Here is a 17,708-nt window from a genome sequence, read left to right on the forward strand (position 1 = left end):
GTATTATGATTCAGGTTTTTTTTATCTGAAGTAGCCGAGCAGGAATATCAACATCTTACACAGTCTAACAACTGAATATCAGATCAGATAAAGTCCGGTTCCGTAACACCTTTTTAGAGCACGGCATGTAAAATAATCTAGCTCTACTCTTCTCCGGTGGTTGTTCCTCGCCTCGTCCCTCCCCTGTGTGTGTCACTCAGTCCAGTCTCAGCGCTCATTATAATGCACAGCTCTGATTGGCTGAGTAGCGTCATGTGTGATATTTACAACGCATGCGGTCTGTGAGTCTCCCAGGCACTAAACTGGTACCGTAATGACTAGAAATCATACACTGATTAAAATAGGACGACCCAGTTGAAATAAAATAATTATCCATAGTTTATTGGTTGTAGGTCCAGGTCCACATAGGAGAGCGTCTGGGTCCGGACTCGGACCGTGGTCCGTCTGTTAGTGACCTCGGGTCTAGGAGATTGAAACATGAAATAAAAGACCAGAGCAGCAAAGTTAGTTGTCAGGAAAGTTGCATCTGGTTTGACGTTTGCATGGACATATATTACCCCTCTAAATGGCCAGCGCCCACCGACAGGCCCAAAATTGAATACACGCTTCTATAACCTCACAATAGCTCAGGCAGTTTGCATTGCAGTCCCTGTAGTTACTGAATAATAGGCATTAGTATGTAATAAGCCTGGATTTTAAGGGGTTCACCACAAATGTAGCCACTTGAACAGGACATATATTGGATCAACGTGGGCTAAGAACGAAAGGACCAACCGCCCATAAAGCTTCCTTCCCCAGACCAAAACAAAATAAATACAGTCTTCTAGATCACGTGTGTCAGGCTCCAGTCCTCGCGGGCCACAGCACTGCAGACTTCAGTACAGTGCCTCATTAAACACACCCGATTCAGCTCACCAGCTAATGAACAAGGCCTTCATGGGCTGAATTCGGGATGTTAGATGAGGGTAAAATTCAATGCACCTTAGCCTGAAAGGTCCCACGTTTGACATGCCTGCCCTAGATGGTAAAAAGAGGAGAAAACGGAGGTTCTCAGAAATGAACGGCACCAACCACCGCAGCTCCTGTTAGTGTTAGCTGCTATGAATATGAATAGAGTGCTTCTAGAGTAGATCTACAATAATAGCTAATAAGTCAAGAGATTAACATGTATCTGGAAGGCAACAGTTGGCACTAACATCAAAGCAATTAGGCCAGTGTGGGCCCATAAGCCCAAACTGCCTTCGCCAGACTGAGACAACCCGGGCAGCCACTGCTCCTTGGACCGGGCCTTTTCAGCGTCAAGCCAACCCCCAAAACTGGAACATCGGTCTAGGGCTGTCAGACTCAGCTCGGGCCATATTAAATAATCTCCACAAATCCGTGTGCCAGAGAACACCTGCGTTTTTATTTCATTTTTAATTAACATTGTGATACGACCCAGATTGGCCGCTGTTTCTTCAAAATATGCCAAAAAAATACAGGATCTTTTGAGCAGACCTTGAAATATTACATGAACACTTGAATTATTCAAAAATCGTTTTTAAATAAAAACTAATTGTTTATATAAACCAATTGGCTACATTAGCTACAGATAACCACTAAACCTCTTTAAATGTACCCAGGAGGTGTTTTTTTAAACCTGTCAGTTTTGTGCTGTAATCTCTATACCATAGATCAGGGGTCAGTAGTAGGCGGAATGCGGTCCTAGTCCGGACCCAGACGCTGTCCTATGCGGACCTGGACCTGTAATCGCTACCCTATGGTAAATTATTTCATTTCAGTGGGGTGGTCCTGTTTTAATCGGCATAACTTTTCTAGCCTTTACTGTAGCTTTAGTGCCCGAAGACTCACAGGACCAATCACATGCCTGTAAATATCAGACGTGACGCTACTCAGCCAATCAGATCTGCGCATTACGATGGGCTCTGAGACTCGAGTGAGTGACGCCACACAGGGGAGGGACAAGCAGAGAAACAGCAGTCAGAGAAGAAAGTGAGTCAGAGGGAAGTTATTCCACATGACGTGATCTAAAAAGAGGAAACTGACAGTAAGTGTTGTTGAAATCTGACCGAACTGGACTTTATTTGATCTGATGTTCAGTAAATGTTGTTGAAATCTGACAAAACTGGACTTTATTTGATCTGATGTTCAGTAAATGTTGTTGAAATCTGACCGAACTGGACTTTATTTGATCTGATGTTCAGTAAATGTTGTTGAAATCTGACCGAACTGGACTTTATTTGATCTGCTGTTCAGTAAATGTTGGTGAAATCTGACCGAACTGGACTTTATTTGATCTGATGTTCAGTAAATGTTGGTGAAATCTGACCAAACTGGACTTTATGTGATCTGATATTCAGTAAATGTTGTTGAAATCTGACCGAACTGGACTTTATTTGATCTGATGTTCAGTAAATGTCGTTGAAATCTGACCGAACTGGACTTTATTTGATCTGATGTTCAGTAAATGTTGGTGAAATCTGACCGAACTGGACTTTATTTGATCTGATGTTCAGTAAATGTTGGTGAAATCTGACCGAACTGGACTTTATTTGATCTGATGTTCAGTAAATGTTGGTGAAATCTGACCGAACTGCACTTTATTTGATCTGATGTTCAGTAAATGTTGGTGAAATCTGACCGAACTGGACTTTATTTGATCTGATGTTCAGTAAATGTTGTTGAAATCTGACCGAACTGGACTTTATTTGATCTGATGTTCAGTAAATGTTGTTGAAATCTGACCGAACTGGACTTTATTTGATCTGATGGTTCAGTAAATGTTGGTGAAATCTGACCGAACTGGACTTTATTTGATCTGATGTTCACTAAATGTTGTTGAAATCTGACCGAACTGGACTTTATTTGATCTGATGTTCAGTAAATGTCGTTGAAATCTGACCGAACTGGACTTTATTTGATCTGATGTTCAGTAAATGTTGTTGAAATCTGACCGAACTGGACTTTATTTGATCTGATGTTCAGTAAATGTTGTTGAAATCTGACCGAACTGGACTTTATTTGATCTGATGTTCAGTAAATGTTGTTGAAATCTGACCAAACTGGACTTTATTTGATCTGCTGTTCAGTAAATGTTGGTGAAATCTGACCGAACTGGACTTTATTTGATCTGATGTTCAGTAAATGTTGTTGAAATCTGACCGAACTGGACTTTATTTGATCTGATGTTCAGTAAATGTTGGTGAAATCTGACCGAACTGGACTTTATTTGATCTGATGTTCAGTAAATGTTGGTGAAATCTGACCGAACTGGACTTTATTTGATCTGATATTCAGTAAGTGTTGGTGAAATCTGACCGAACTGGACTTTATTTGATCTGATGTTCAGTAAATGTTGGTGAAATCTGACCGAACTGGACTTTATTTGATCTGATGGTTCAGTAAATGTTGGTGAAATCTGACCGAACTGGACTTTATTTGATCTGATGTTCAGTAAATGTTGGTGAAATCTGACCGAACTGGACTTTATTTGATCTGATGTTCAGTAAATGTTGGTGAAATCTGACCGAACTGGACTTTATTTGATCTGATGGTTCAGTAAATGTTGGTGAAATCTGACCGAACTGGACTTTATTTGATCTGATGTTCAGTAAATGTTGGTGAAATCTGACCGAACTGGACTTTATTTGATCTGATGTTCAGTAAATGTCGTTGAAATCTGACCGAACTGGACTTTATTTGATCTGATGTTCAGTAAATGTTGTTGAAATCTGACCGAACTGGACTTTATTTGATCGGATGTTCAGTAAATGTTGTTGAAATCTGACCGAACTGGACTTTATTTGATCTGCTGTTCAGTAAATGTTGTTGAAATCTGACCGAACTGGACTTTATTTGATCTGCTGTTCAGTAAATGTTGAAATCTGACCGAACTGGACTTTATTTGATCTGATATTCAGTAAATGTTGTTGAAATCTGACCGAACTGGACTTTATTTGATCTGATGTTCAGTAAATGTTGTTGAAATCTGACCGAACTGGACTTTATTTGATCTGATGTTCAGTAAATGTTGGTGAAATCTGACCGAACTGGACTTTATTTGATCTGATGTTCAGTAAATGTTGGTGAAATCTGACCGAACTGGACTTTATTTGATCTGATGGTTCAGTAAATGTTGGTGAAATCTGACCGAACTGGACTTTATTTGATCTGATGTTCAGTAAATGTTGGTGAAATCTGACCGAACTGGACTTTATTTGATCTGATGTTCAGTAAATGTTGGTGAAATCTGACCGAACTGGACTTTATTTGATCTGATGTTCAGTAAATGTTGGTGAAATCTGACCGAACTGGACTTTATTTGATCTGATGTTCAGTAAATGTTGGTGAAATCTGACCGAACTGGACTTTATTTGATCTGATGTTCAGTAAATGTTGTTGAAATCTGACCGAACTGGACTTTATTTGATCTGATGTTCAGTAAATGTTGGTGAAATCTGACCGAACTGGACTTTATTTGATCTGATGTTCAGTAAATGTTGGTGAAATCTGACCGAACTGGACTTTATTTGATCTGATGTTCAGCTGTATAAGATGCTGATATTCCCACTCGGCTACTTCAGTAAACAGTATATGGCACTGAGTCGTGATGCAAGTCAGACGTTATGATGTTCTGGACATTTTCTCTTGCTGGACCTTATTGAGTTTTAATTAAAGACCTCTGGCATAGATTGTTGTTGGGGTACTGGTGTTAGAGCACTCACTATGTAGCAGTGCATGCTGGGTATTGTAGTGCAGCTTAAAATGAAAATGATTTCATGGGCTGGACAGGATTATACTGGCGGGCCTTGAATTCGACACAAAGCGAATGGGGCAGTACGAGAGCAGGTCCAGTGACGTAACATTTCTATAGTGATGTGCACATTAGAATCAAGTAAATTCAGTGCTTCGCTTTTTCTCTGTATACTCAACACGTAGAGCTCCATGTAGTAGCTCTTAGCTTGTCCGGCACTTATACAGTGCCAGTCAAATGTTTGAGCTTGATTGATTGTATGTCGTTCATCACTGTAAACGAATAATTTGCCATGTGTTTCTAAAGTAAACACATTTTGCAAAGCTGATGTATTTTAAATGCCTCCCCTTCTGACTGAGATAGCACCAAGAATAAGTGAAGCGGCATCAAAGCGATGCTATGTTGAATCAAAAATACATATCGTTTCTTATGAAATGTGGGTGGAGCCACTTCATGAGTGCATAGAGTACTGTGCAAAAGTTAAAGGCATCTGAGGGCATTAGGCTAAAGCTGTTTATCGGGGCAGTAAGTATGAGAAAATGTTCATACTAGAGGAAACATGCTTAATATTAATGCAAAAGTAGTGATTTTATGTCTAATATTATTTGGAGTTTCCATGCTATACCTGGTTTATCTAATCAGCGGTCCAGAAATTGAAATCTGATGCTGCCGATGGAATTTAATAAAAGTATGAGATGACTGGAGCGCAGCGAGAAGTCAAGCCTGGAGGGACCTAAGTAGCACTGTTTTTTGTAAAACAAGAAATCTTGCTCAATTTTACTGCATTAAAGTTTGAATTTTAGTTAAGTGACCCTTATTAGTTAAGTGACCCTTATTAGTTAAATTAAATTAAGTGACCCTTATTAGTTAAGTTAAATTAAGTTAAGTGATCCTTATTAGTTAAGTTAAATTAAGTTAAGTGATCCTTATTAGTTAAGTTAAATTAAGTGACCCTTATTAGTTAAGTTAAATTAAGTTAAGTGACCCTTATTAGTTAAGTTAAATTAAGTGACCCTTATTAGTTAAGTTAAATTAAGTTAAGTGATCCTTATTAGTTAAGTTAAATTAAGTTAAGTGATCCTTATTAGTTAAGTTAAATTAAGTGACCCTTATTAGTTGAGTTAAATGACCCTTATTAGTTAAGTGACACTTATTTATTCCAATTCTACACTTGTATGCCAAAGTTTGAGGTCAAATTAGATGCTTTTGTTGATTTTCAGTGTAAAGTTAGTGCACATCCTCCACAGAGAACACATTTAGCACGGTTTAATGCACAATTACTGCTTATTTGCTGCAGCCTATTGTAAAGAAATAAAAAATAAACATGGCATGGCACGAAGGTTATGTACCAATCAATCAGTGAACCTTTATTTAAACACATTGAAGGAGACCATAATTCACAGTGTGGCTGAGCCCAACCAGAGATCAGGGATTGATTAGTTGGATAGGGAAAAAACACATTACAAGAGCTCAAACGTACAATTTCATAGAAGAAAGTAACAAAATCAATAAACTGTTAAAATTACAGTGGTAACGTGGCTTAATAAATAACAGATCAGATAAGGATTAGCTAAATAAAAACAAAATGAATGAAATAAAGAAAGAAATAGAAGATGTAAGACAATACCCGTTAGTTTACATATATTTCATTTATTCTAAGATGTTAAATTTAGCAACTGTATAGAAATTGTGCACTAAAATGAGCAGAAAATGTCCATATAGGAGTGTGTTCTGTGTAACTTGCCCTCAGAAAGAAGCAAAAACATGTTATTCGACCAGGCGTCTCCAAACTTTTGCCCTGCCCAGATAAGCAGTCTTAAACAATTCGCTTGGGTGCTAATACTTCTTCACAGCACTGTATTTGGACTCTTTTGACCGGCGCTGTACTGAAGTGTGCCCGAGTGTGCGTTTGAAGCCTTGATCGCTTCTGCAGAAGCGCAGTGCTGGTCATTTAAAGTGACCACAGTGAGTCCACAGGTGGGATGTTAATGTAGCGCATGCTTTCTTCTTCCACCCCTCTTTTCCCAGATGGTGGAGAGGGAGTGTCCGAGCCTTATGAAGGTCTGTACCCGCTGGGCTGCGTGTGCTCGCTGTGTCTCTTACGGGCCTCTGTGTTCAGAGAGCCTCCCTATCTCGACTCTGTTAGTTTACAAGCTGTGTCTGTTGCTGGTCCTGTCAGATGTCCGGCTTCCGCTTCCTGTGTAGTAGAGCTAACTGTCAGTCCACGCTTTAGCCTTGTTACTGCCCACAGTCTGTCCTAGAAACCAGCTTCTGTTTGTCTGTCCTAGTCTGTGTTTTTATGGCCTTTGGGCTTTTACTGAGTGTTTCACTGCCTCTGTATCTGTGTCTGGATCCGGTGTTCAGCTGTTGATTGTATGTTTATAATGTAGGGCTGAATTAGAGATATTAACCCCTCTGTGGTGTTGATGTGTGTGTTACTCAGTGGTCTGCTGGACCCAACCACATTACTGTTTGTTAAATCAATACAGCCACAACAATTTGTGTAAAAATACCAGATGTTTAAAATATCACAGGTGTCCAGTGTAGGGCTCTACTGTAGCAGCTGTAGCCAGTCAGCAGCCTGTCTATGTTGTCCACCCTCTCACACACACACACACACACACACACACACACACACAGCAGGTCATGTAGGAGGAGAACAGAGTGAAGGACAAAGCACCTCCACACTTCCACTCCCCGCGGGTTCAGCCCAGCACCACATGTGTAGTATAAATGTGGAGGGTGAACAGAGTGAAGCTCTGAAAATGGGTTATTTTATATGTTCCTCACAGAAAATGAGCAAAGACCAAGAATCTGAGGCTGAAATATTAATAAACCACATCATTTTCTCTTGATAAACCTTTAAAATGAGTCCCACAGAGCCGAACACCACACAAGGGTTAATATGAATGTGGCCCCTGTTGGAATTCCTCAGGATTTATATAGAGAAAAACAAACAAAACGTGGATTATGCAAAAGTAGCGCTAATTATCAGGAATGTGGCATAACACAGTTGTAATTTGGTGCCTGTGGGAACAGACAGCGTTGCTCAAACACTAAAAAAGACGTCTGTCGTTCAGGATGTCTGTCGTTCGGGACGTCTGTCATTCAGGACGTCTGTCGTTCAGGACGTCTGTCGTGAGCTGAAATAAACGCTGTGAGAAATATTGCATGAAGTGGAAAATCGGACTGAATCCGTTTGCCCCCCGTTTCTCAGGACGTCCTGGCGGTTTTGAGCCGATGTCCATTCAGAGTGTCAAGATGTGATTATAAACACTCTTAACAAACGTGGTTCTTTCCTAAAGAAAAAGGTTCTATACAGAACCGTGAAAGGGCTCCTCAGATTAAGTAAAACCTCTTGGTAAAGCGTTCTATACAGCACCGAAAAGGGTTCTACGATTATTACAATGCCAAGTGTGTAACAACAGGAGAACCCTTTTTTGGTGCGATATAGAACGCTTTACGAAGAGGTTCCGCACAAAATCACATACAACACATTCTCCGTTAATCTGAAGAGCCCTTTAACTCCAGCACCACTGCTGTGTCTGATCCACTCGTACCGGCACAGCACACACTAACACACCACCACCACGTCAGTGTTACTGCAGTGCTGAGAATGACCCACCACCCAAACAGTACCTGCTCTGTGAGGGTCCATGGGGGTCCTGACCACTGAAGAACAGGGTAACAGAGTATCAGAGAAACAGATGGACTACAGTCTGTAACTGTAGAACTACAGAGTGCAGCTATACGGTCAGTGGAGCTGATAAAGTGGACAGTGAGTGTAGAAACAAGGAGGTGGTCAGAACGTTACGCCTGATTTGCAGTCCAGTGTAACCCTGTAAATGCAGTAGTCTAGTTAAGCGACACTGACACCTATAGGCTTGTTTCAGGTACTGCAGTGATAGAGCTTTTAAACAGTCCCTGTGCTGGACGTCCACTGACACCTTAATTAGCCTTGAAGAGGAAGACATGGGTTTTGTGACGTATTCAATCAAAAGGCTGATTAGGATAGTTAGTCGTTCTGAGGCTGTTGTGTGTTTGAGCAGTGGATGACTCTCTAACTTGTCCTTTTTCTGCTTTGTTTCCCTCCTTTGATCGGCTATCGATCGACCATTGATGCAGCAGCGGGATCTGTGCCTCAGTCCGCTGCCCCGCCCCCGGCCCCGCCCTCCGCCCCGCCCCCGGCCCCGCCCCCAGTTACTCACACAGTCACTGGTAACACTGATTAGGACATGTGGTCGAGTTCACAAGTTTGGGTGCCGCTGGTCAAGCTACGCTTTGTTGATTTTCTCAGTGACGGTAGCTTAACGTGTTCTCACCTGATCATTTCGATATACAATTACTGTTTATTTCCCGAATTCAGCACATAAGTAAGAACAGAAAATATGGCCTGTATAAAAAAAATGCATAGCACAAAAAAGTGAATATTTAAGTGGATCACCTGCAGAGGATGTTTACTTATTTTCAAACCACAACAAAACGTGTCGATTGACCAGAGTCGACTGTAGACGCGCCGGTCAGTAGCTCACTGCACAGGCAGTGTGATTCACTAGAGGGCAGCACTGTCTCGATAGATCAGAAACAGCCTATAAATGAAGGGTTTCATCCCAAAATGCTGTGATGGTAATATAGCTTTGATCTTTCTATCTGTTATATTGTTTCTGATGTATTAACGCTACACATAAACAAATAAGGACATTGACAGTAAATTCATTGTTTTTTTAACTCTTTTTGGGATCAAAACCTTCAAGTTCCCTGTTTACATTAGAAATTCTTTGTATTTGTTTGAATTATTGTGAAATAAATGTGTAGCCTCTTTTAAAAAGATGGTTCTCCAAGGGTTCTTCAAACGTTCTATACAGCACCAAAAAGGGTTCTACAGTTATTGCAATGCCAAGTGTGTAGAACCCTTTTTGGTGCTATATAGAACGCTTTACAAAGAGGTTCTGCACAAAATCTTATACAACACATTCTCCGTTAATCTGAGGAACCCTTTATCATGCAAAGGGTTCTATGAATGTTCATGGTTCTACACAGAACCCTTTTTGTTACTAAAGAACCCTTGAAGCTCCATCTGTTTAAGACTGTAGGATTATTAGCAGAGCTTTAATGTGCTGCTGTAGTTCAGAGGTGATTGTGTTGCTGCTGTGGTTCATAGTGGAGTCTGTCATGTTCACAGTGAGGTTCTCTGTACATGTTAGTGTTCTACTAAGTAGAGAACAGCCGTCTAGCATAGTGTAGAACCAGGTGGACAGTCGTTTCCATCGTGTCATATTACTCCACTCTTCACTTCTGCCGTGTTCTTTGTCTAACTCTGCGCTTCTTTCTCTGTCCTTCTTTCCTTCTGTCCATCCATCCTGACCATCATTGCCTTGTGAAGCACCTCCGCCCGTCACACACACTGTAGCCGGTAATGATGCATAAGCCAGTACACTCTTTAAAAAAGGTGGTGGTTCTTCAGGGGTTCTTCAGTAAAGAACATGCTTCTATATAGAACCACAAACACTCAAAGAACCCTTTGTATGCTTAAAGGTTCTTCACATCATGAAAGGGTACTTCAGGCTGATGGACAATGTGCTGTAGATGGTTCTATATAGAGCCATCTTGAAAATGGTTCTATGTAGCTCCCAAAGGGTCCTTCTGCTGTTTCGGTGTCTTGTAACAACAGAAGAACCCTTTTGGGTGTTTTATAGAACCCTTTTCAAAAAGCATCTATACAGAATCATGAACACTCCAAGAACAAGAACATAGAACATGGTTCTAGGTGGACCCAAAAGGGTTCCTGTTTTGTTACGGTGTCAAGCTTGTTACAATAGAGGAACACTTTTTGGTGCTATATAAAATAATTTTCAAAAGGTTCTATATAGAACCATCTTTAGCACATTCTCCATCATTCTGAAGAACCATTTCATGATGCGAAGAACCCTTTAATCATGCCAATGGTTCTTTGAATGTTCATGGTTCTATATAGAATCACCCATAGCACGTTCATGGACAAAAGTATTGGGACGCTTACACATCACACCTACAGTGACTTTTATGAATCCCATTCTAAATCCATAGACATTAATGTGGAGTTGGTTCCCTCTTTGTAGCTATAACAGTTTCCACTCTTGTGGGTCTGTGGGAATTTCTTTGCCCAGAAGAGCATTTGTGAGGTCAGACACTGATGTTGGACGAGAGCTCTGTCTGCATCCCAAACTCCGTTCTAGTTCATCCCAAAGGTGTGAGTTTAGTGGTCTACCACTTTGCAGCTGAGCTGTTTCACTCTTAGATGATTCCATTTTACAGTGATCGCACTCACAGTTGTCTGGGGCAGCTCTGGCAGGACTGAGATATCACAACCTGACGTGGCAGAGGTGGCGTCCCGTGACAGAGCCATGTTTAAAGAGTGTGACTGAAACACCTGAACTCAGTAATTAGGAGGGGTGTCCACATACTTTTGTCCATATAGTGTATGTCATCGCGGTCAGAACAGAAAACTTTACGGGACAAAGAGAAAAACGACGATGCAGGTTAATGTAACTCAGTTTTCCTTTGTACATTTAAAGGGCCCATATCATGGAGTCTTAAAGGCGCAGTGAGAAAAACAGGCTTTTTAATTCTACTGAATGAAGGGAGGTTAGAAAAATGAATTATGGCTTTTTTTGGTTTATAAATCTTTATAAGTGGACATAAGGAGGTAAAATAACATGCAAAATCATTTAGGGCCCGTAAGTCATTTCGGACTTCAGTGGATATTTCAAATTATTATTATTATTATTATTATTATTATTATTATTATTCAAATGATGTTAAAATGAAACATTTCTTTTTTCCTCAGTGACGATGTCTGTCTTGGGGTTGTGAAGTAATCTGTGCACGGGCCAGTACTCATTATCCTCCATGTCATTGTTTTGCGTGTCTCACCATTTCTTTGTGTTTTGTCTTTTTGTTTTCTGCTCTCTGCCCTTCCTCCACACTCCATCATCATCATCCTCATCATCATCATCATCATCAAAGCTTCAACAGGGGCAGAGCCTCTTGCACATGCTCCTCCCCCAGCACCCTCACCTGTCCCTAACCACACGCCTACGCCACCCGCACCCGCACCTGCACCATCTACACATGCCTCTCCCCCTGCATCCGCACCTGCACCTCCCCCTGCATCCGCACCTGCACCTCCCCCTGCATCCAAACCTGCACCTGCTGTTTCACCTGCACCTGCACCAGCACAAGCCCCGCCTCCAGCTCCTCAAACTCCTGTGCCAGGTGTGTCACTAAGCAGTGGCTTTATATTAGCCTATGAGCAGACTTTGTAGGGCTGCACAGCTTGAGAGAAGTGAGGTGATATCAGGTGTAGATTAAATACGTTTCCTGCGGCTCCGGGCAGGTGAGCGTATTCTCGGTTACGTTCACGACGGAGATTAAAAGTCGTGCTAGATATCCAGACTGCACCGACGTGGCTGAGTTGAGCGCCTTAAAAAGCTTTCCCACTCCCACGTTTGCTGACAGGAGCTGACCAAAAAGGTTTCATCTTTAAGGTGAAGGTTAAAAGACTCTATTACCTCTGATGACCTGCACCACACCGCAGCAGACTGATCAGGGTTGCCAGATTGGGCAGGATCTCTCGGTTTAGCATGTTAATGCAACTCTCTGAAAAGCACTGTTTGTTAGAGGTGTTGTTTCATTACCTTTAAAAAAAAATAAACAAAATGATGTTTTATCCAATATTAAATAGTAACTACATCTACCACCACCACTATTACTACTACTACTACTACTACTATAATTAATAATTATTATTATTATTATTATTATTATTATTATTAGTGGTAGTATATCAAAATTAATGATATACTAAGACTTTTAATGGTAATAATGATCAAAGCAACAGTAACAGTAGTATTTTTTACATTCAGTTACTGCAGTGAACCGTGTCTTGCTTTTCTAATTCATATAAACATTGTGAATATTCGAGATAATATTTAGTAGAATAGTTGCAGCCCTAATACTTTAGTGTTCAGAGTGGCAGGTTAATTGGTGCGAGTAACTCACAGTTGTGTTGACTCAGTTTAGAACAAATAATGAGAATTTTTCTTTGTGTGTATACAAGTGTGTGTGTGTGTGTGTGTGTGTGTGTGTGTGTGTGTGTGTGTGTGTGCGTGCGTGTGCGCGCGCGTTTGTGTGTGTGTGTGTATTTACTGACCATAACCGTTATGAGTTTGTTGTGTGATGCATCATTTCTTCCTTAACACCTAACATTTGTATATTTGTGCATCTTTTAACACTATAAGAAACTGAGGAGAAGCCAGTGGCTCCCCAGCCTGTCAATGGGAGGAAAGGCAAGTGTACACTGAGTGTGTGTGTGTGTGTGTGTGTGTGTGTGTGTGTGTGTGTGTGTGTAATACAGTAGTATGACTATCTGGGTGACTAAAGCCATTTATTTGATAACCGGCTGTCATTAGAAACAGTGTCAGTGTTTAAAGGGCCCATGCCTTATATATTTTTTTAAGACTGATATATGTAAATGAGTCCTATTCGGATTGGCTGCCCAGCGTTGTGCCTCATCCAAGAAGCGCTCTGGGCTAACATACCACCTATAGCTTCAGTGTGAGTGGGAGGGGTTAAACTGCTGAATAGACAGATATTTGTGAAAGTTTTTCATGGCATAATGAAAACAGTGAATTTCAAAGTGGACTGATTTTTGCACTTTAACTTTGTTTACACACCACGCCAAGCTCATTTCATCCAAAATATAGCCTTTTTTCACAACATGGGCCCTTTAATGGACTAAATAAGAAGTATACTGAGTGATTTATAGAGATCTGCTAACATACGCAGTGCTGAGGGGTAATAGTCTGGACGATGTACACTTTATGGAACCTCTTAGCATCATTGGCCACTAGAGGGTGCAACGGTAACATCAGCTGAGATGATATAGGAAAAGGAACGAATATCTTCCTTTGCTGATGTCACATATTCACTGCGTTCCTAAGCCCAGGCTGCAGCCGAGGGAGTGCGGGTCCTCGGTAGGACTGTCCTATGAAGATTCCTCCTTGGTAGCCTATTGGTCACGCAAATAGATCAGTCCTAACGAGACTTCATGGCTTGCCTTGTCAGCTCTTCACAGAAGTGGAGGAGATGTTCTCATGTAGTACGACTACATAAATAACAATGCGTCGGGGCAGTCGTGGGCTGGAGGTCAGGGAACCGGCCCTGTGACCGGAAGGTCGCTGGTTCGATCCCCAGAGCTGACAGTCTATGACTGAGGTGTCCTTGAGCAAGACACCTAACCCCCAACTGCGCTGAGGATGGGGCTGCCCACCACTCTGGGCAAGTGTGCTCACTGCCCCCTGTGTATGTGGTGTTTCAAATGCGGAGGTGGGATTTCCCCGTTTTGGGAATAATAAGGGTCACTAAATCTAAATTCTTAATAAAATACAGTATGAGGACGAACGCTTTAATTAATCAGTGATTTTACACCTTATAAGGTAACAAAGACGAATGCAAGGGCGTGAACAGCTTACATTTTAAAAGCTCTGCTCCAATGATAATGTCATTTTCTCTGCATCACTCGTGCGCAGAGAATCGCTGTGTCCTCGAAATCACTCAGAACGTAAGCTGAAATTATAGGCTGTATACGAAGGGTCCTTCACTTTGGAGCGGCCTGCTGTGACGCAGCGGCCGAGGAATGCAGCCTAGGCTTTGGAACACAGCTGTTGTCTTGAATGCGTAAGTTTACAGAGCAAAACCATAAAAATAAGCGCATGAAACTGCTGTGGGGTGAGGTTAACCTCCAAAAGCGCAGTTTCAGCAGCGATGCTAAAGTTTCTGCGCTCACTGTCCACTTAATCAGCTCCACTGACCGTATAGGGTCACTCTGTAGTTCTACAGTTACAGACTGTAGTCCATCTGTTTCTCTGATACTCTGTTACCCTGTTCTTCAGTGGTCAGGACCCCCATGGACCCTCACAGAGCAGGTACTGTTTGGGTGGTGGGTCATTCTCAGCACTGCAGTAACACTGTGTGTTAGTGTGTGTTGCGCTGGTGCGAGTGGATCAGACACAGCAGCGCTGCTGGAGGTTTTAAACACTGCGTCCACTCACTGTCCACTCTATTAGACACTCCTACCTCGTCGGTCCACCTTGTAGATGTAAAGTCAGAGACGACAGCTCATCTGCTGCTGCAGTTTGTGTTGGTCATCCTCTGGTCCTTCATCAGTGGTCACAGGACACTGTTGGCTGGTGGACTATTCTCAGTCCAGCAGCGACACTGAGGTGTTTAAAAAACTCCAGGTGTTTAAAAACTGCTGTGTCTGATCCACTCGTACCAGCACAACACACACTAACACACCACCACCACCACCACGTCAGTGTTACTGCAGTGCTGAGAATGACCCACCACCCAAACAGTACCTGCTCTGTGAGGGTCCATGGGGGTCCTGACCACTGAAGGACAGGGCACCTGTTGTGCCCCTATATAGTAAGTGGAGCTGATGAAATGGACAAAGAAACAAGGAGGTGGTCAGAATGTTACGCCTGACCGGTGTGTACATTTATATGATTTATTTAATGTCCCGCTGCTTCTCTTTGTGTTGGAATATCAGAGGTGACGTGGGAAGACCAGCAGAAGAAAGGCTCCGGTACGGTGTGCAGTAGAGGCCTCGTAGCTCAAGCTTTGACCCCTAGAGCCTGTTAACCCCTTAAAATCACAGGCTTATTACACACTAAGGCTTATTATTCAGTAATTACAGGGACTTCAGTGCAAACTGGCTGAGCTATTCTTCGGTTATAACGTGTGTAATAAAGCTTTGACCGTTTAAGGGGTTAATCTGAGTCCAGTGCTGTGCTTCTCTCTTCCTGCTGCACTGGAAGTGCACTCACTGTCTTTTCAGACTGTCTAGAGCTCCAGACACACCAACTGCAACACTCATGGTTCTTCAAGGGTTCTTTAGTAAAGAAAATAGTTCTATATAGTACCATAAACATTCACAGAACCCTTTGCATGATTAAATGTTTCTTTGCATGGTGAAATGGTTCTTTCGACTGAAGGATTCAGTACATGTGTTGTATCTGGTTCTCGATAGCAGCAAAAAGGGTTCTTCTATTGTTACGATGTCAAGCTTTTAACAATAGAGGAACCCTTTTTGGAGCTATATGGATTCCTTTTCAAACGGGTTCTATGTAGAACCATCTGCAGCACATTTTCCAGTTTTCCATAAATCTGAATAACCTTTCACCATGTAAAGAACCCTTTAGTCACGCAGTGGGCTCTTTAGTGTTCGTGGTTCTGTATAGAACCCTTTTCTTGACTAAGAGCCCTTGAAGAACCATCTTTTTTTTAAATCTGTCCAAACAGACAGGAGATACTGCTGTCTTTGAACTTGTTTGCATATACATTCTCCGTCCACTTTGTTAGAAATCCTTCACGCTGCACTTCCACTCACTGGCCACTTTATTAGAAACACCTACAGTACTATGTAAATGTTTCAAGCACCTGAAAGCGATTTATCTGGGCAGTAACTGTTTATGTGCTCAAATCATGATGCAAATAATATTAATACAGTGTCAATGTCTTTATTTAACCATTTCCAACCCTCTCCTCATGCCAGTTTAGTATTATTTGTAGTCATCTAACATCTGGTTTGTCTAATCCAGACTTCATTATGTTAAATCAAATATGCTGCTGATGGAATTTAATAAATCCATATGAGGCCTGGGGGCATCTAGGAGAAACCTGGAATCAGACTGTTTTCTTCCACATAGTTCACAGGATATTACATTTATTTCTCAAAATAATACAATCATGCAAAAACATGCTTACCGCTAAGATAAATGAGCATAGGTGCCTAAGACGGGGTGGAGCTTCAAAGTAAAGGCCTTCATCAAAACTGTAAAGTACTGCGGTATAATTTCCACATCAGTCATGGTTTGTTCTATGCAGGTACAGTCAGATCCACCAAAAGTAAAAACCGTAAATAGTTTGATTCACGACTGCCTGTTGAATCTCACAAGCGCTGCTGCTTCCATGAACGTCCTTGAGCATCACAAACAAACTCTCAGACTGCGAGCACCTTCAGGATGTGCGGCCCTGTGCATGCAGAGTGTGGTTATTATTAGCTCCAGATCTCAGTGGCGTGCACGTCTGCTTCTCTCTCGCTCATGCCTGAACCGAGTTACCAGCAGATCTGCTGATTGTTCTTTCCTGTTGCTGTGGCAACTCAAGCGAAAACGAACACCCCTGTCAACATCATTCATCTGGGCATAAATCTTTCAGAACCGAGAGAGTTTCAAAGCTCTAGTACAAAAACCTTGACACTAGTCTTGAGTTTGCTTTGGCGACAAACTTGACGACCGGGCACGGCATCTAAAAAGAGCTTTAGAGTGTTCTTTATTTACATTATCCTCCAAAAGCAGCATAAAACATTCTAAACTGTCTAAAGACGGCTGTGAATTTGAAAAGTTCGCTTTAACAACAGCCTGAAGTCACTGACCATCCAACAGAGGGGACTGCAGCGAGTAACCCAGATTTACAGTACAGAACTGAGTATAATCCTCAAGACTCAAGGTCACACTATAGGAGTGGGTATAAGTAAGTAATCATTGCACTGAATGACCAGATACATATGCTTAGGGCCCAGAGTCACACTAAGTGACCAGATACATATGTTTAGGGCCCAGAGTCACACTAAGTGACCAGATACATATAGCATATATGCTTAGGGCCCACAGTCACACTAAATGACTGGATACATATAGCATATATGCTTAGGGCCCAGAGTCACACTAAACGACTGGATACATATGTTTAGGGCCCAGAGTCACACTAAATGACTGGATACATATAGCATATATGCTTAGGGCCCAGAGTCACACTAAACGACTGGATACATATGTTTAGGGCCCAGAGTCACACTAAATGACTGGATACATATGTTTAGGGCCCAGAGTCACACTAAATGACTGGATAC

At 41.7% G+C, this 17,708-nt stretch overlaps 1 protein-coding gene across 7 annotated transcripts in view; it reads left to right on the forward strand.

The window, feature by feature from the left end:
• The window catches only part of rims2b (regulating synaptic membrane exocytosis 2b), a 250,923-nt gene that overhangs the window by 170,593 nt on the left and 62,622 nt on the right, over nt 1-17,708 (forward strand). For 5 of the 7 annotated variants that reach the window (XM_037535353.1, XM_037535354.1, XM_037535355.1 and 2 more), the window contains one exon: nt 6,782-6,814. The exons of 1 other annotated variant lie outside the window; for it this stretch is intronic. In XM_037535353.1, coding sequence (XP_037391250.1) covers nt 6,782-6,814 — 33 coding nt within the window. Of the gene's footprint in view, nt 1-6,781; nt 6,815-8,925; nt 8,972-10,136; nt 10,167-11,758; nt 12,008-13,032; nt 13,081-15,344; nt 15,381-17,708 lie in introns of those variants that run through there. One more of the 7 variants, XM_037535360.1, reaches the window with a different exon arrangement.

The sequence above is a fragment of the Pygocentrus nattereri genome, chromosome 27 (genome assembly GCF_015220715.1).
Source record: "Pygocentrus nattereri isolate fPygNat1 chromosome 27, fPygNat1.pri, whole genome shotgun sequence".
Lineage (NCBI taxonomy): Eukaryota > Metazoa > Chordata > Actinopteri > Characiformes > Serrasalmidae > Pygocentrus > Pygocentrus nattereri.